Here is a 19,720-nt window from a genome sequence, read left to right as displayed (position 1 = left end):
GGGGTATGCTAATACGGGGGAGATGCTGGGAGAATATGGGTGGCTGAGGGGAAAGGGAGAGAATATATGTATAGGGGTAAGGAGACTGAGAGAGGAGGGCTGGAAAGATGGAGAGGAGAATGGAGAGGGACAGAATGACACCTCAGGAGATAGAAGAGAGAAGTGGTGCCTTTTGCCTGGTCTTGTTGTTGTTTTGGGTGCAGGGAGGTGGGGAGGTTTCTAAATGTTTGGAGTTTGCAGTACTGCACTCATCACGTGAGTAAGTGCTACTCGGCATGAGTAAGAGTTGCAGAATTGGGCTGTGCATATGTACATTAATGTGTATATGTATTTCAAAACTGCTCCGAGGTCTGGTTACACTAATTGTTTTTGCATGGTAGATGTTCCCATGCTATAGTGCTGGGCAGCAGTATAACACCCTGAATTAGGACCTGGATTTAAAAAGATCCACATTCTGCCTCAATGCATTGAGTTTGGGGAACAAGTAAATTTCTTGAGTTGCCCCTTCTCCCCCTGAAAAGTATCTAAAAATGCCTAAGGGCTCACAACTAAGAGCATCCAATCCTCCGCTCCTTGTCCACTTGACATGGCTGTTGCTGTCGTATGGGGGGTGCTTTCCCCCCCACCCAGTCCTTCTCATGGTCTCTAGATGAATGGGAGCAATCTTGTTAATGTCTGCATCGATCCTCCATTCTTTGTATCCGCAGCATTCCCATATTTAGTAGTAGAAGCTCTGGGTATGCTAGGGAAGCAGGATTAGGCCCAACTGCTGTGAAATTAAGTAATTTCTTTCAGTAGATGTTGACTTTTCACACTTCCTGAATTTTTACAGCACCCTACAACGTCAATGTTAAAAGAAGTATGTTTATCTTGCTGAAGCAAATCTAATTGTATTGACTTGCACACATGGCAAATCCTTATTGTGATTTCATCATGATTGTTTGCTTCCTAGCCTTAGCAAAAAAATTGGCTGGGAATTGGGGTGCTTGTCAGCTCTGTATATTATGAAATCTCCTACATAAAAACTCGAAAATAAATACTGTGTGTTCTGGAAGGTTAAACTGAAATTAGAGCTCAATTCTCCTTAACAAAGGTTCTGATTAAATATGAACAGAGCTATTCCAAACACAGCCAAAGTTTATTTGAGGAAAAATTATTGTGGTTCAGTAGCAATTTCCCAGCAAAGGGTCACCTGCTTGTTACTTAGTTAATTCACTATTATGTTTAGCATGTGTAGAATATCCTTAATGATTTTTTTCTGATTCTTTTTGCCCCTGCTTTGCCCCCATTCTGTAGGTTTAATTTGCAGGCATGTGAATCATAATAAGTATGTTCAAATCCTCAAGTCTGTGTCTTGGCATGAAAAGCAGACTTTTATGCTCCTAAGTATTGATTTTTATATCCAGCTGAAGGATTTAAGCAACTGCGTTTGAAAGCTGGGTATTGTCTGTTCATTTAATGTATGTTTTTAATTTGCTATCAAAAATCTATTGAATATCAATGGACTGTGAAGCTCAGGTGGGTTCAGATCTCCAAGCATCACAAGATCCAGATTTGAACTTCTTCCTCCAAACTTGGGGGAGAGGTAGTTTCAGATCTGGAATTCCATTTTTAGTCTATTCCTAAGTTTGATTTTAGATTTTTGAGTTTACTACTTGCTACAGAATATCGTTAACAGCCTAGTTTCATCAGTGGTTTGTGAGGCAAATGATTCAACATATTCATTTTATTCCTGACATAGCCGGGTATATAGAAAGAGTGAATGAGGAGGAAAACTCAAGCACTGCTTCTATCTGATTTGCTTATTTCATGCTGAACTTTGGCTGTGCCCAGTTTCTATTTTCTGAGTGTTCTTTTGTCTTGTGGCTTAACCAGAAAAGTGTATTTTATCTTGGTACACTACAAAGAATGAAATACTGTTTAAAAAAAAAAAGGTGAGATTCTGATCTCAATTATGTCAGTATAAAATTGTTCTTCCATTGACTTCATTGGACTTTTTCCAGACTGTCACCAGTGCAACTGACATCAGAATCTTGAACTATAGATTTTTGTTCCTGTCTGCTTTTGCTCTTCTTTGAGGGGAACTTAAGAGGTTCTGATTTGTTCTGTTTAATGTGAGTTGCTGCAATTTGTGGGAGGCTGAGATTTTCACTGAACTTACTTTATGTAGAAGATTTAAATTAACAAGGGGATTGCTTGTGGACTTTTGTATGATCCCATTCTCATAATCACTTTGTGCATTTTAAACCTTCACAAAGTTTCAGTGAGGGGCATGTAACCTTAAATTCTCCCACAAATAAAACGAGATATAGCAGAATTATTATGCAAAAGAGTGAATAAAAAGGGGACAGGAACTGCTTAAAAGGTATGTCAACAAATCCTGCTTTACAGGGCCACGTTTCCAAACTTTATGGCTCATTTACTACCATATATTAATATTAAACATGTTGTGAGAAGATTGATCATGGTTATTTCCCATGCTATTCATAGTGTGACTATCCAATCCTAATGAAAGCCATAATTCCAGCACTATACCCTAAATATACAGCAGTAAGTAATGGTATAAATATTTTCACTACATATATCAATAATGCTGCAAGGTCTGTATCGCATGGATGTATTTGAAACATGAGCATATCTATATAGATGTGTGTTAAGGAGCATACTGGTGTATATCCTTGCTGTTGCTAGTAAGCTTCATTACATTTTAAGAAGTCTGAAAGACAAAATAAAGGATAGAGAATCCATGTTTTGTAGGGCCTTGAAACCATAGAGTTCAGCACTCTTCTGTTTTCCAGCTAGATCTGAAGATGAGCTCTAGCATCCATGATATTCATCCAGGGTTCAGTCTAAAGTATCAGAGAAGAGGGCTTTTTATCCTGTTCGTTATGTGTAAAGTACACTTACTGGATTCAGACATCCAGAGGTCTTTCATTTTCACAGGATAAGCAATCAAAATGAGGACAAAGACGGAGACTCTGATAACACAACCAGCGAGCCACCTCCAACTCCTCAAGACTCTTCTCCTGACAGAAGGCGATCATCTTCAGATACATCACGGTCCACTTACAGCCTCACAAGGCGGATTTCAAGTAAGGCTGTTAGACATACAAAATTAACATAATTTCCCAAAGCTTAGGTTAGTGCCAACTTTTAGAGAGAGATCCAAGTCAATCCTAAGGTATGTTGATTAAAATCTTAAACAGTTCCACAAAGAGACTGTGAAAGGGGCCAAACTTATATTTTTGCTAAAGGATGAATGTGACAGAATCACAGAGTTAGACAGGGGCAGGGGAGAGAAATCTATTTGATATTTTCACTTAACAATTAACTAGTTATGATATTATTGTTTGTTTTATTATTTGTGTTGCAATAGCCCCTAAGGCCCAAGTCATGGGCCAGGACCTCATTGTGCTGGGTTTTGTATGAACAGAACAAAAAGACCGACTGTAAGAGCTGTGGGGCAGAGACTAAGTTGGGATGTAATAAGATCTTTCCAGTTACCGACATTGCTATTTGATGTTTCTTTTGCCTAGGTCTAGAATCAAGAAGGCCAAGTTCTCCACTAATTGACATTAAACCTATTGAGTTTGGAATCATAGGCGCTAAAAAAGAAATAGTTCAGCCAACTATCCTGAGAAAAACATATACCCCAGATGACTATTTTAGAAAATTCGAACCAAGACTCTACTCTCTTGACTCTAATAGTGATGACATGGACTCCTTGACAGACGAGGAAATCTTATCGAAGTATCAACTGGGCATGCTGCATTTTAGCACACAGTATGATCTGTTGCATAATTATCTAATAGTGAGGGTAATTGAGGCTAAAGATCTGCCTCCTCCAATTTCATATGATGGTTCAAGACAAGATATGGCTCATTCCAACCCTTATGTCAAGATCTGCCTCCTTCCAGATCAGAAGAACTCCAAGCAGACAGGAGTAAAACGCAAAACCCAGAACCCAGTGTTTGAGGAGAGATACACCTTTGAAATCCCATTTTTAGAAGCCCAAAGAAGAACTCTACTTTTAACCATAGTGGATTTTGACAAATTCTCACGCCACTGTGTCATAGGCAAAGTGTCAATGCCATTAAGTGAAGTTGACCTTGTGAAGGGTGGACATTGGTGGAAGGCCCTTGTTCCCAGTTCGCAGGTAATGGAATTTATCAGACGGTTATTATGTAATATTTCGACTTTGTTTTTGTGGCTCCTTTGCTTGTGTGGGGTTAATGAGAGGTTTTTAAATAGCCATGATCATTCATGGCTATTCAAGCACCTTCTAGATTGAAAAGGCATTGGATCTGATTCTAACCTTGCTTATACCTGTATTACACTGGTGTAAATTCAGTGACATTCTTTTTGATTTACATTGGTGTAAGATAGACCTGAACCAGGCCCACCATTGTGGCTTTAAAGGAACATCATCATAAAGGAGATGAAATTAGAAAGACCTTCTATTGTGCACAATGGAAACTGCTGGAAATTGCTTTGTGAATCTGCAACTTCTGGGAGAGCCTTTCTTGCAGATGCAGGTTCATGGACAAATCCTTACCTGCAGTGGGTTGTGCTCGCTGTCACCGTAGGGCAGTGGTGGGTAATCCGCTGGCAGACCGCCAGACAGTTTGTTTACATTTGCCCAGCCGCCCACAGCTCCCAGTGGCCGCAGTTAGCCGTTCCCGGCCAATGGGAGCTGCGGGAAGCGGCACGGGCCGCAGGGATGTGCTGGCCGCCACTTCCCACAGCTCTCATTGGCTGGAAACGGCGAATCGTGGCCACTGGGAGCTGCGGGTGGCTCTGCAAATGTAAACAAACTGTCTTGCGTCCCGCCAGCGGATTACCCTGATGGGCTGTAGGTTGCCCACTACTGCTGTAGGGAGTTTATCCAGGCTAGAAAAGCAGTACTATGATCATGAAAACAGAACGATGCTTGGGGTGGGTGTGTCTGTTTTGCCATTGAAATCTGCACAGTTAGTTTGTGAGAAATACATAAGAGACTGGTCCTCTTTGAGACATCTTGGTCGTCCAATTGTCAGAGGATTCTTCTTGTGTTTCTGTACAGACCTATCTAGAAACATGTGGCCAAATATTGGTGAGGGTGAATTTATTTTCATTGCATCTGTTGACGGAAGTTGAATGTGCAGCGTATTCGATTGGATTGTAATGTCTCTTTGCACATGTGCAATGTTCTAATCTTCTCTCTGGGCTAGCCCCTGCCCTCTGATGTGTTGAGGAGGAAGATGGTGTAGGGTTCTTCGTCTTCCCATATCCTCTCTCAAGACATCAGTGCAGGGTGTCTCCCCTTACTACTCACAGGAATGTTAGGAAAAACTCTTGGCCAGTGTGCCAACCCCACTAGGCCCTCAATGGGATGACAAGCTGGCTTGTCGGAGTGCCTAGTTCCCAGGCTAGTTAGCAAGTATGCTGCAGCTAGCAGCAGCCGCTAGCATAAGGGTACATGCTACTCCGGTAAAAGAAGAAACAAATGGCAGTGCATTGCACTACTTCATCTTGAACCAGCCTGCCCTGCTTTGCTATGCTCCCCCCGCCCAGCAGCCAATGCTAAGGGTGGGAGTTTGCCCTGAGCTTAAGAGGCACTATACTGTTTAGCATTAGTGTAATACACTTAGATCTCTCTCTCTCTCTCTCTCTCATCACTTGTTGTGATGTGTGATTTGTCAGTCTTACATTTTCAGTTTTGGGTAATGCTGTGTCTGATCTCTCTCTGGTGGTTAGGGTGACCAGACAGCAAGTGTGAAAAATCAGGATGGGGGTGGGGGGTAATAGGAGCCTATATAAGAAAAAGACCAAAAATCGGGACATTCCCTATAAAATCGGGACATCTGGTCACCCTACTGGTGGTTAACAGCACCTAAACATTCACAGAAGGCCAATATAGCCATGGATAAGGGATTAGTCAGATTCTGATCTCAGGCATGCTGGTGTAAATCTGAAGTAATTCCACTGATTTCACTGGCATTACTCCCAGTTTTACACTGTTGCAACTGAGGGCAGAATGTGGCCCAGGTGTATAACCCGAGTTCAGAAAGCTGCAGAATTAAAATCTATTGAGGCAGTATTTATGTTCAAAATCCCAAAGCCTTGGGGCCTGATTTTTCATTGTCTGGCACCTTATGTAGCATCTGCACCTGTGCAAAGCGGTTGGAAAGTGTTTTGCACCCCCTTTGCTCTAACTTTGCACTGCTATAAATGCACAAGGGAGTGGAGAATCAGGCCCTTGATTTCTCAATATTATTTATTTATTATGATGCAGATGACTAAGTTTGATTTTTTTTTTATAATAAAGCTAGTAGCATGATGAGATTAACAAGAACACTTTTTGTAAATGCATAGGGAAAAATTCTTTCACCAACCAAAGTGAGTGGCTCCATGGGTGAAAATGAGATGTGGGTGTTCAGCTCCACTGGTTAGAGTCTGATATTGGGAGGGGTGGTAGAACAGCTAAAGGGCTCTGCGTTTAAATGCGTAAGCGTTTAACCAGCCTTACAAGGCTTATCTTGCATCCTATCCCTTGTTCTCCCAAGTCTGTATTTACAAATATGCCCTCACATACATGGATGCAGTTCCCATTGATGGCAGTGGACATCACATTGGTGTATCTGAGGGCAGAGGGCCAAATTTTGTTCTCATTTATAGCCATGCAAACCCATTGCAGCCCTGCATTTTTTTTTCCAACTCGGCTTTTTGTGTATGATTAATGCTTGTCAGCACATGCTGAAACGATGATGTATACGATATAACAGTGTCGTGTTAATGCAAGTTAAGGGCCTGAGTATGCAAGATGTTCACAGCCTTCAAGTCAAACCCCTTACAGGATCTGGTCCTAACATGTCTGGTGATAAGGAAGTAATAGTATCTACTTCATGCTGGCCTGCATGCTATGGGATTATATCCGCTGCTGATGTAAATGGGTGTAGCTCCAGTGGCTTCAGATGACTTGTGCCAATTTATGCCAGCTGAGGGTCTGACCCATATGGTGCAATACCACAAGTGTTTCACAGTAGTGAAGAAAAGTTGATGGATTCTGATTAATTACAAGATACCTAGTGCTGTGAGGTGCATTTCAGACTACAATGTATTAGAATTTAGCCCAGTATATGCATATGTGGCTAGTTTGTGTGGGGATGATGGAAGGAGCCTCGTCCACCCATGGATTCCTGGGCAATGGCTGATCCTTGTGCGCGAGAACCTCTTGAGCTTAGTTCTCTCAACATGCAGTCTTGCCCAAAAGAGGGTGAGGTAGGGAGGGGCATGCTCGGGATCATGGCCCCCTCCCTCTGCCCTTCCAGGAGTGTGGAAAGATCTCTTCTGGTCTGGGCTGTCCCAGGGATTCCAGAGGTATTAGGCCCAATTCACCCTATGTTGTTGTTTTCACTAGTGCAAAGTGATTCTAAAATGCCAACGTTCTGGTTTGGCAGCTACTTATGTCCGCTTTGCACTGATGTGTGTGCCAGCACGAAGTACAGGGTAATGGTGAATCAGGCTCACTGTGCCTACATCGGGCGGAGCTCCTGGTGGGGCAGTCTGCCTCCCTACCAGAGAGCACTGGCTTTATACAGTCTTCTAGTCCACATGTATTGCATTAAAGTCAGTCAGTCCAATTCTGCTCTCACCAGGCCAATTTAATTTAATGAGGTTGCATAGATGTAAGCAAGAGCAGAATTTGGCCTAGTGTCTCGAAACCTCTGTGATTATCATGTATTAATTAATCATTACGTTAATGGACAAGGAGAGTTTTGCTGATGCATTCGATCTCTTAAGTTGGCAGACAGAAGGCGGTATAAAAAACCAAGCTACAAGCAGACTGATATATTTCTATTAGCGTAGCAACTGAAATGTCATGTGGTACATGCATGTTATGTGAAGAGCTGCACTTCTTGCACTCTTCACTTGCTAATTTAGGGCCTGATCCTCAGAGGTGCAGCGCACCGCAAACTCTACATCATAATCCTGTGGGCCAGATTCTCCTCTCTGTTACACTATCATTGCATCACTGTAACAGAGGAGAATTTGGCCCATAGTATCTGAATATGACTTTTAAAAGACAAGCTATGGCGAGAATTTCTGCTGAGTTTAAAATTCAAGAGTACTTGAACCAGAAGATTTGAGCCCCAATGGACCAATAAAATACTGATTGTTCCTGAATGGAAAATTGCAGTTAATGGGCTAAATTCTGCCCTCATTTACCACTGAGCGACCCCATCGACTTCACTGGATGCTTCTCCTTTGATAGTCAGTCAGACCATGTTGTGATTCTGTAGTTCACTTTTTACAGAGAGAGCCATTCGAGCTTGGATTTTGCGAGGCCTTTAAAGCTCGAGTGATTCCTTTTTTTTAGTTGGGAAGTAGATTTTGTTTTGCATCTTTCTTCCATCAAGCCTAGCTTTCATTTTAAAGGACAGTAGCCTAATCTTTCTCTTACTGAGACCAATTGGCGTTCCAGGTGCTCAGTGCCTTTGAAAATCAGGCCCCCAGGGCAGCCAAAACTTTGGCCCTTGAGGTTGAACATTTTGGATTAAATCCCAAGAGGTACTGAACCCTTGCACTACTCTAGCCATCAGTGGACAGATGAGGGAGGGAATGTAGCCATACCACTTAGTGTTCCAGAAATTCTGGGCTGCACTGCATCCCTGAAAAAGCCATTGTAAGCCAGAGCATTACCCAGGGGGAACAAACATCCTCAGGTCAGATGAACTTTCAGTCCTTTGGAACCTGGGACAGTCCTAGTGCTACTGTGTCTGCATGTCAGGTTGATGAATGAGAGTTGTTTTCTTTAAAAATTAAAATATAAGGACAGTTTAAAATGTGTTTTTGACATCACTTGATCCATACTACATGCAGCCTAAGCTGGAATGGAGCTGTCAAAAGCACTGGGAAGTTGAGACCATGGATTTTTTTTTTTTTTAGATCATTAAGTTCAATAAGTCTTAGTGGTATCCATATTCCTGCAAGAAACATAATGTCCATCAGAGTCCATATGCCCTAGCAGTTCCACAGAATTCTTTTTGTGACTGGAGGAGGGTGAGGGATCAGGGAACAGCTGTTATAGAGGATACACGCAGTGTTGTTGTAGCTGTGTTGGTCCCAGGATATTAGAGAGACAAGGTGGGTGAGGTAATATCTTCTGTTTGTGAGAGAGACGAGCTTTTGAGCTACACAGAGCTCTTCCCCAGGTCTGGGAAAGGTCTTTATACTGTCATAGCTAAATACAAGATGGAACAGATAGTTGAACATAAGTCAGTGGTCCCCAAACTGTGGGGCATGCCACTCTAGGAGGGGCATGATGGAAAAAGTTTGGGGACCACTGTCATAAGTAGTCAGCACATATTCTAAAGGATCATTCAAGGTGAAGTGGCCTGTTAACACTCTTGTAGTCAGGGGTTAGTGGGGTTAGTGAGTTAAAGATTGTTGTAATGAGCCATAAATCCAGTGTATTTATTAAAACCATGATTTTTAGTATCTAGCAAAATTATGATTTTAAGTCCCCAGGCTTGTCATTTGAAAGTGTTGTGCAGGGTTCCTTTGAGGATGAGGACTGATAGGTCTGATATAAAGTGATTGGTTTGTGAAAAGTGTTTCTCCCACAGGCGACAGGGTGTTTTTGTCTTTTATCATTTTCCTGTGTGAGTTCATTTGAGAGAGTAGTGATTGTCTGGCTTCACCCGCATAGTTGTTATTGGGGCATTTCATGTAGTGGATGAGGTACTCCACATGTTGTTGTGATAGGCACTTGAAAAGTGTGTTTGAGGGGCGGGGTTGATCATTGACGCAGTGGAGATGCAGGTTTTGCATCTGTTGATCTGATGATACCCCGTCTGGGTTCCTGTGTGGGGTGGTAGGTGACAGCTCAAATACCACAGAATATGCTCAAAGGAAAAAGTCCAGGATATACACCTTAATACACTCAAATCTGCCTTCACCAAACAAGAACAGTCCACCAGAGAAGTAGATCGCATCATGGAATGGGCCACCCAAATGCCATGAGAGAACCTGCTTCAATATAGAATTAAAACCCCCTCTGACTGCACACCCCTCATTGTCACCTAACACCCCAGACTGGAACCCATGTGAGGTATCATCAAACAACTACAACCCATACTTGATGGGGACCCCATCCTGAAAGAAATCTTTCCTGAACCCTCTCTTCTTGCCTTCAAACACCCCCCCACCTCTACAAGCTCATCATCAGAAGCACCACCCCACACACCAACTCAGAGCACCACCAGGCCCTTCCAGAATAACAGATGCAAAATCTGCAGACTCGTGATACCGAGTGTTTTGTGCATGAATCAAGGAAAACATAGATATTTAAATAAGTAAAATATTAATTAATATTAATTTAAAGTACGGTCTTAATATTTTGTAGTGCAAGGGTAAGGTGTATGCTTGCAATTTGTATCTATTATTTTTATAAACAGAAAGTTCCATCTGCAGGATGACAAAAATGGAAATAAAAAAAAATAGTGTTGCTTATACCTGTGCTAAGGAAGCCTTTTCTACTCATCTTATTTTTTAAAAGTGCTGAGTTTGAAGCCGAGAGGAAGCTTTCTGTAAGATCGATGAAGAAGAAAGTTCACTGTCAGCCTTTTAAAATTTCTTGTTAACTACATTTAAATTGAATTTGCTCCAACTGTATCTTCCAAACGAATTCTAGGAATCTTAATACATTGGGAGAAAAAAAATCTGCTCACAGTGCAGTGAAACTTGATTTTGCATAAAGGTATCCGCAGACACTTACAGAATTAAGTAGCGATACAAAACGGGTGTGGATTCTTAGTTGCAGTTAGTGGAGCTATGATGGTTTACACCAGCTGAGGATCTGCCCCAGTATGAGAAAGAAAGCAATGAATGTGGTGAAACTTGTGTGGTGAAAAATGCTGAAACAGTCAGTCATAAGACCATTAACAGAAGGAGAGAAAAATGAAAAGGCATAGACGAGGAATGTAAAGATAGAAGGCAAGATGTCTGTTTTATGGTGACATTTAAAAATAGACGGAAACTTCATGAACTGGAAAGATACAGGAAAGCTGGTCCAGATGGCAAGAGCTACAGAGAAGAGAAGTGAATAGTGGTGAGAAAGAAAAAGCAAAGAGGACAAGGGTTTTAGAAGTGCAGAGAAAGTGGCTGTAAAAAGCTACCAGATCAGAATGGCAACTACTTTGTGCTTACTGTGGCCAAGTGTAAATGACAACACACAGTGCAAGGCAATGGAAAATCAGGACCGACCGCTGTGAGGCAGTGTAGGGTGAAGCAAGTCCAGGGATGGTTCCTTTAAAAAAGGAGTACATCTTTAGAACTGGGTCCGGAAATGAGCAGAGACAAGGGAGTGTGGGCAAACATCTTGTTGCAAGTGAGAAGGTGGATAGAAGCAAATGTATGTTTTCCCTAAATTAAAGGCATGATCCATCTCCTATTGAAGCTGATGGGAGTCTTTCCACTGCTTTCACTGGGGTTTGGATCAGGCAAGCTCTTTAGCCCTCACAAGATTCATAATGGAATATACAGCTTTTAATTTCTAGGGAGTTGGTTCAGATCCAGCCCAGATCAATAGTGAGCGACATTTCTTACTGTTTGGCTGCTTGTTAGTCAACAGCATGTACAATTATTTTGGCTCAGTTCCCAGGCCAGTGAGCAGGAGTCCACATCACAAAAACCACCATCCCAGCAGACATTTTTGTTATCAGAGATGCTCAGGATTGAAAGTGCATGAGCACTGTTTTGTCCTCTCGGCCCGTAGGAGAGATCCCTCCAGCTCAGGATTGGGGCATGTTGGCAAGGCATCACCTCATATGCCGTCCCTGGTCTGTGGATCAATCGAGGACTTCATATTCAGCCAGGCTCTTGAACCAGTGCCTTTCACAGACATTACATTCACAAGGAAGATAGAGGGCTTGATCCTGTAAGGAGTGGAGCACTTTGGCGCCAGTCCAGCAAAGCACTTACGCCGGTGCTTACCTTCGGTGGGGCTTAAAATTGATCATGTGCTTCAGTGCTCGGCTGAATTGGGGCCAGAGTGCCAGCACCTTGCAAGATTGAGTCCAGAAAGAGGGCCAGTGATCTGCCAGTTCAAATAGTACCAGAGCCGGAAAAGAAGAAATATTTTACCCTCCTTAAATAACTCCATACAATGGAATTGCCTGACTATTGTAAAGTAGGTTGAAAGTACTTGCTATATCTATGCTCAGAGTCTCACATTTCTCTGTAGAGATTGATTAAAATAGAGTATGCTGCACCCTTAGTTTTATCAACACATTATTATTTTTTGAGGGGGAGGGGTGTTTATGAATAGGTGAGTTGAAATGTTTTGGACCAGTGTTGATCAGAACTGAGAGATCATTATTCTGCATGTGAAAATCCATGTCTTGCTGGTGTGTGAAAATTCCTAAGAACTCCTTTTTCCCCTCCCCAGAGATTGTCATGGAGCTCCGTCTGATAAAAGACTGGGGGGTACTTGCTGTACCTTTCCTTTGAACCTTCATATCGCTAGTACACTTGAGTGGCATTCACTTTTTGGGAACATAGGTTCATAAGTACAGGGCTCAGTGGGAGTCTAATGGGCTTCTTGCTTGAATGTTGCACTCAGCCTTAAAGAAATTGCTTACAAGAGATTCAAGCGTCCAACAGCTCTCTGAAGCTCTAGTTTTGATTCCTGACTCAAGAGTAAACACAAAATATGTGTCCTCATTGTTCCTCTCTGACCTTAACAGAGATATTGATTGGTAAAGAAGAGGGGTACAGAAATTAAAGACTCGGTTTATAGGTCATTTCTGAGCATTTCTTTAGCAACTTATAATGAACTCTCCACCGTTCATGTCATGTGTTTTGGAAGTCTTCACTTGTGAATGTATTGAATTCATTCTTGGCTGCAGAATTCCCAGACTTTTCAGTTTTGGGTCTATGGAGCTGCAAGTGCCATTCTGTGGAAATGTGCACATCATTTGCATTTGGCTGTAATATCCATCATTTAAAAAAAAAAAGCAGGTTTCCATAATGCCCTTCACAGTAGACGAAAGAAGTTGGACAGAAAATTAAAAACCAGTAAAACTGATCATCGGACAGCTGTTTCTTTGGCAAAAGTTTTGAAACAGCAGTTGGTTCAGAGATTTGTGCATCCGCATAGAAACTAATTCCACAAACTTGGCTAAAAGCCACTGAGCGTGCCAGAGACTCCAGTCAGTATTTTGAACGTGCCCCAAACCGTAGCAGCTGTTGAACTAAACAAGCGATGCAGAACTTCCAGTAAGGGAGGGAAACCAGGGTTCTGTTGCTGAGTCCTTCCCTCACTAGACAGTAAGGAGATGGGAGGATTGAATGCTGGGGTTTGCTAACCTCTCCTCAGCCAGGGTGAGGGAGAGGAGGGAGAGTTCTTCCTCTGCCTTTTAGCAGTGCTGCCCCTTACTTTAACCCCTGGGAGGATATGCTGTAAGTGGCCTGCCCTCTGAAGACAGAGCTAATGGGATTAGATACATGTAGTTGAGACAAGGCCCCAGTATGTCTGGTAGTATGGGGATTGGGTTCCAATGTGGTGGATTGCAGGAGGAGAAAAGGGCCTGTGAAGAGCTGTGGGCTCCCTTTCTACCTGAACTTTTCCTCCTATACAACTCTGACCCACCTATGCTGGAGGAGGCCTCCCAACCCCATCCTGGAACCAAGAGGAGGCATCACAGAGCAGCTGCTTCACTTTCTCTGTGATGATAGTGGGGGTAACTGAAACTCTCTGTAAGGAGGGAAGATCACAGGGCCACTGCTAGTTGGTGTGTGACCTGAGGGATATACATACAGCTAACCTGGGAGAAAGTCTCCCCATGAGGCGGAAGCGGAGCTGAACAAATGCTCCTTCAGTCTAATATTGGTTATATGTGTTGCCTGATCCTATTTAATGCTTAATAATGATAGTATTGATTGCCAATTGATCAGGGCCGGCTCCAGGGTTTTGGCCGCCCCAAGCAGCCCAAAAAAAAAAAAAAAAAAAGCCGCGATCGTGATCTGTGGTGGCAATTCGGCGGGAGGTCCTTCACTCCCAGGCGGAGTGAGGGACCATCCACCGAATTGCCGCCGAATACCTGGACGTGTCGCCCCTCTCTGGAATGGCCGCCCCAAGCACCTGCTTGAGAAGCTGGTGCCTGGAGCCGGCCCTGCAATTGATCCTAATTAATGAGCTGAGGATAATAGAGTTCTTGTCCCAGAATCAATCTGCACAGAACTAAAACCAACTTGTTCAGTATCTTGTAGGGAACCTCGTGGTATATGGCAAGGACACTCACACTGCAGGCAAAGCCTTGGCGATTTTTATTAGAGCCAATGATAAAGACAGAAAAGCTCCAAACCACATAAGCAGAGAGGAATAATACAGGATTGGGGATATCTCTGGTATCATTCCTTGCATAAGCTCTTAGACTTATATATAGTAAAAACTTTGTTATCCGGCATGTTGGGGAAATGGGGGGTGCTGGTAATTCAAATATTCCGGTTAACTAAGAGTTATACTTCCCAATGGAATACCTATTTTCAAATAATTAGAATACAGTAAAATGAATAAAGTATAAAATAGTATACAGGTACTCACCAATCCAGTAGTAGTGTCGCACTGCAGAGTGGTTGGTTTCTTGAAGCACTTAGGTATATACAGGTAATGTTTTCTATACAACAGGTTATCTTCTGACACTACATATCACTATGGGCCGCACATGGAGTACACCCAGATCACTTAACACTAAATTATACTGAACATAATTTAATCTTTGATGATTCAGAAGGCACTTCAGCATCTTGCAGTGCCTCAGGGTCATCATTATCAACATCAATTATCATTGTAGATGCAGAAGGTGTAGGAGATTGGGCTGAATCTGTAATGACCCTGTGACACACCTTGGAAGCTGCTTTTTTGAATTAAATCCCCCATATCAGCTTGCTTGCTTGTCTTCTGCCTCTTTTGCATAAAAGGGGAGTGCAGAATGTGCAATTGCATAACTTCCTGGCCAGGATACTAGTCCCGATTACTAGATTGAAGATTTGTATTGGGAGATATCAGAAATGCCGGTTAATAGACTTTCCGGTTGGTAAAGAGCTGGAGAACACAGCTTTTACTGTACAACCTTCCTTGAGAACCTGGTGGTGAGAGACAAAGGACCAGCTTTGCCTCTGGCTGGCCAAATGAGTCCGATGGTCCAAGTTCCCCAATGCCTAAGATTGGCGATAGATAACAATAGAGCTGAAGGGTTGAATGATACAAAGCTAACCCCCTCTACCTGGAGGTTTGCCCTATTATAGGGCCTGAGAACTATCATGAATATTCATGCTAATGCCCAGCCTTCCATGTCCAAATCTGACTTCCTTGCCCTGATCATGTTGGGGTGCCCTTATCCGTATTAATGCCATTTAACTCATCATCACATATGTCACCTATTGCTCAGCCAAGTTTGTGGTTAGATATGTGCCGATGATTCTATCCTAAAATATCCAAGCCCAGTAGCACTTCAGTGTTCCTGCAGTTGCTTAGTACCATTAGGTTCCAACTCCTGCTATTGAGCAAGCTATTCCTAGTTCCCCAAAATCTGAAGGTAGCTGTCAGGCCATTTATCTATCCCAAGGATCACAGACCTACTAGGCTTGGCTATATTTATGCTAACTTGCTTAAGCGATTGTCTTACAGGATATGGGTTTGTAGGTTCCTTGAGTTACTGAATATAATAAAAGGCTAAGCTAGCTCCATGGGCTACACATGTTGGATGAATATTCAGTGTGCTGCATGGGGATTTGCCCAAGTGATCCCCATTAATTTGAATGGGTCTGCATGGTGCATTGATAATATAAGAATAATCCTGTGCTGCTCACTAGCTCCTTTTATCCCAGGCGCTCAAAGTGCGTGACAAATTCGAAAGAATTTAGCCTCACAACAACCCTGCAAGGTGGAAAGTATTCTCTCCAAGTAAGGCTGGGGAGAATAAGTGACTTGTCCAAATTCTAGAGGGATTCACTGGCAAAGCTAGTGGGACTACAACCCAGATCTCATGGCTGTGTTTTAACCAGGCTTTGTGCTCAGTACCCCTAACCCTAGGTGGGTAAATTGTTGCCAAGGCAGACCAGACCTCCAAAAGTCTTTAGTCATTTACTGTAGGAAGCTGCAGGGGCAGGGTGTACTAAAGCAGCAGTGTTCTAATATACCCAAGCAGGTAATGCCAGGGATAACCTTGAGGAGGAAAATCAATTTGAACCTTCATTGGAAGCACTGTATAGATCTGCACACTGATGTAATGCACTATGTACCTCTGGAGTCAGGGAGTCTTTGAGCTGTAGAACTCTGGGCATGTTGTAGCGATCTCAAACAGTCTGGAAGGCCTGTGAACGGTGCACTGCACTGTTCCAAACAAGATGTGCTAATGGCAAAATTAAACTCTGCTTCTCTCGAGACAGTCTCGCTGTGTTCCAGAGATGGCAGAAAACACGAGCCTTTTCTGTGAGGGTTGGATTCCTCCCCAAAGATAGTTACAGAAAGTTCTGCATCAAAGACAACCCAAGGTTATAGACTCTAGTAACAGGCTGCATAATGCATCCATAAAAAGGAACTGTGAAAGATGAAGCAGTAATCAGAACTTCAGGAAAATAATGGACATCCAAGACTGGATGTCACTTAGCTACCTAATCTAACAGGAAATTGCTTTCCCAGGGTCAGCTGGGATCAAAACACAAACCGGTATGTCATCAGCATTACAATTGTAACTGAAATTATGCCTTTAAATGATGGTGCCTAAGGGGGAGATATACAGCAAACAGCATAGGTTCAAAAACTCACGGCCTGTGGTATTCTACAGTATCTCTAAACAGAACTGGAAACATACCCACCTGTAGGGTGACCAGATGTCCCGATTTTATAGGGACAGTCCCGATTTTTGAGTCTTTTTCTTATATAGGCTCCTATTATCCCCCACCCCCTGTCCCGATTTTTCACACTTGCTGTCTGGTCACCCTACCCACCTGTAATACTGAACGATATACCTGTCTTGTATCAGAAAAAAATGAACATTCACTTAAAAGGGGTAGTAAAGATTGCACATACTGGTTTTGTTTGTGGTTTTAAGGTGTAATCTCTTTTCCTTATGCATCAAGTTAGGCCATTTAAATTTACAAACTTTGGGATGTAAATGTATCCCTGGATCCCATAGTGGGGAAATATTAGAGGTTTTGCCATAACTACTGTGAGCAAAATATAAAGTGGACCTATACAGGCAAAACCCACAGCATTTTTTTTCATTAAAAGGTCTTCGACAAACAAAATTTAGACTCTTCTCTTCCTTGAGCACCTATAAAATAAATATGGCACCGAATACATAAGCTTCCCCCTTCCTTTGTTCAAACCCTGCACTTATGTGGAAGAGAGAGAGAGAGATGTCTTTATCAAACCTTCCCCATCCTGCCTGAAAAGGCTTCAATGTTGTAACAAAAAGATGCTTAAGTGCACAGAGTCACTAGGGAAAAAATATTGTAACATTTCCTCTATAGTATATATGATATATATTTATATAATAAAAGCAAGGAAATGAAAGGGGTGATGATTATGGAGTCATGCCGTATTTATGCAGAGCATTGAGAGGGAGCCCTCCCAAATTTGACAGGCACACGGAAGTGAGAAACATTCCTCTCCAACCAATTATGCCAACCTGAATTGGCCTGAGGCTTCTAATTTGTTTCCCATCAAACTAAGTAAGAACCCCTCCACCAATCTTGTCTGACTCGGTCAGCTCTCCCAGCTGACTTGTCGTAATAAAAATATCCATCTCACATCAACTGCTGACTTTCCCCAGTTGTCTCCATTTTGCTGGCTGAACAAATGACTCTATACAGCCAGGGCCGGTTCTAGGATTTTTGCCGCCCAAAGCAAAAACAATTTTGGCCGCCCCCCCCCTTATTTAATTACCCCACCCCCGGCCCCGCCTCAACTCCGCCCCTTCCCCAAATCCCCAGCCCTGCCTCCTCCCCCCAGGCTCTCAAGCCTAGGAGGGAGGGAGGGAGGGGGAGAAGCGGCGCCGCGCCGCGGCCACTCGGAGTCTCCCCCTCCCTCCCAGGTTTGAGAGCCTGGGAGGGAGGGGGAGACTCTGAGTGGCCGCGGCGCGGGCGCCGCTTCTCCCCCTCCCTCCCAGGTGCCCAGGCGCCTCCCAGGCGCCCAAGCCTGGGACGGAGGGGGAGCAGCGGCACGCGAAACGGTCACTCGGGATCTCCCCCTCCCTCCCAGGTTTGAGAGCCTGGGAGGGAGGGGGAGACTCCGAGTGGCCACGGCGCGGGCGCCGCTTCTCCCCCTCCCTCCCAGGCGCCCAAGCCGCTCGGGATCTCCCCCTCCCTCCCAGGTTTGAGAGCCTGGGAGGGAGGGCGAGTAGCGGCGCGTGAATCAGCTGTTTCGCGCACCGTGGCAGCAGCAGCAGAGGTGAGCTAGGGTGGCTGGGGCACATTTTTAGGGGCGGCATTCTGGCACCGGCCATGCCGCCCCTAAAAATGTGCCGCCCCAAGCACCAGCTTGTTTTGCTGGTGCCTAGAGCCGGTCCTGTATACAGCACCCATTCTTCCTAGTGCTGGGGATTTCATCGCTGACACAAACCCTTCCATTGGCTTCTCTAGTTCAGTGGTTCTCAACCAGGGATAGATACCTCTTCCAGAGGGTACATCAACTCATTTAGAGATTTGCCTAGTTTTACAGCAGGCTACATAAAAAGCACAAGCAAAGTCAGCACAAACTAACATTTCATACAGACAAAATGAGAAAGTAAGCAATTTTTCAGTAATAGTGTGCTGTGACACTTGTATTTTTATGTCTGATTTTGTAAGCAAGTAATTTTTAAGTGAGGTGAAACCTGGGGTCCGCAAGACAAATCAGACTCCTGAAAGGGGTACAGTAGTCTGGAAAGGTTGAGAACCACTGCTCTAATTAGACAGAGTGTCAGAGATCAATGCTCAGATTCAGCAGCGTGGACTTGTCTTGCAGAGTGTATAGCAGAGGCAGGAACTAAACCTTGAGAAGTTTTAACTCTTGCCAGGGTTTTTCTGGAGCAACTGATCCATTTGTAGCTTGGTTGTTAATTGGACTCCATGTGGAGCTATTGAGGACTGTGAATGACAGGTGACCAAACAACAAGAATAAAGTTAGCAAGCATGGTTCAGCATATGAACCTGATTAATGAACAATGGGTTGATAAATCTAAGGCACCAGGAGAGAAGTGCAAGGTTACAAACAAATTCAAAGAAAAATGTTCAGTGCTGAATTGTAGTCATCTGGTCCACCTCCCTGCATTGTAGCAGGATTTGGACTATCCAGCATTCGTATTCCTACAGCTGAACTGAAAATATAGGGCCAAGATCAGGTATAGTTCACTGCTGAAGTTAAATGCCTTTTCAAGTCCCTGAGTCATTGGTATGGTAGGCTATTCAGTGAACTGCATTCTGTTTTGAAAACGCTGTTTGTCATTCTGGAAAGCACATTACCAGCTGTGCTCAACAATGAGACAGTTAAGACTATTCCTTTTTGCCATTTTCCAGCAAACCCATCCTGATGTGGTCTTTGTGGGTAGGATTGCACATTACTTCCTTCAAGGCAATTAATGGAAACATGCAGTGTTTGGACATTGCTGACACTAAGCTGGAAAGCAGTGTGACACACAAAAAGGCCTCAAGGGAAATTTAGGCCGATGATGCCTGATCCCAAGCCCACTGA

General features: G+C 43.4%; 1 protein-coding gene across 3 annotated transcripts in view; it reads left to right on the top strand.

Annotated features, from left to right (window-relative positions):
- The window catches only part of SYT17 (synaptotagmin 17), a 73,513-nt gene that overhangs the window by 11,235 nt on the left and 42,558 nt on the right, over positions 1–19,720 (top strand). For all 3 annotated transcript variants that reach the window (XM_054041980.1, XM_054041976.1, XM_054041979.1), the window contains 2 exons: positions 2,944–3,092; positions 3,537–4,156. In XM_054041980.1, the coding sequence (XP_053897955.1) occupies positions 2,944–3,092; positions 3,537–4,156 (769 nt within the window). The remainder of the gene's footprint in view (positions 1–2,943; positions 3,093–3,536; positions 4,157–19,720) is intronic.

The sequence above is a fragment of the Malaclemys terrapin genome, chromosome 10 (genome assembly GCF_027887155.1).
Source record: "Malaclemys terrapin pileata isolate rMalTer1 chromosome 10, rMalTer1.hap1, whole genome shotgun sequence".
NCBI classification, from domain to species: Eukaryota; Metazoa; Chordata; order Testudines; family Emydidae; genus Malaclemys; species Malaclemys terrapin.
The sequence above is the reverse complement of the archived record's forward strand: the minus strand, read 5'-3'. Positions and strand labels throughout refer to the sequence as shown.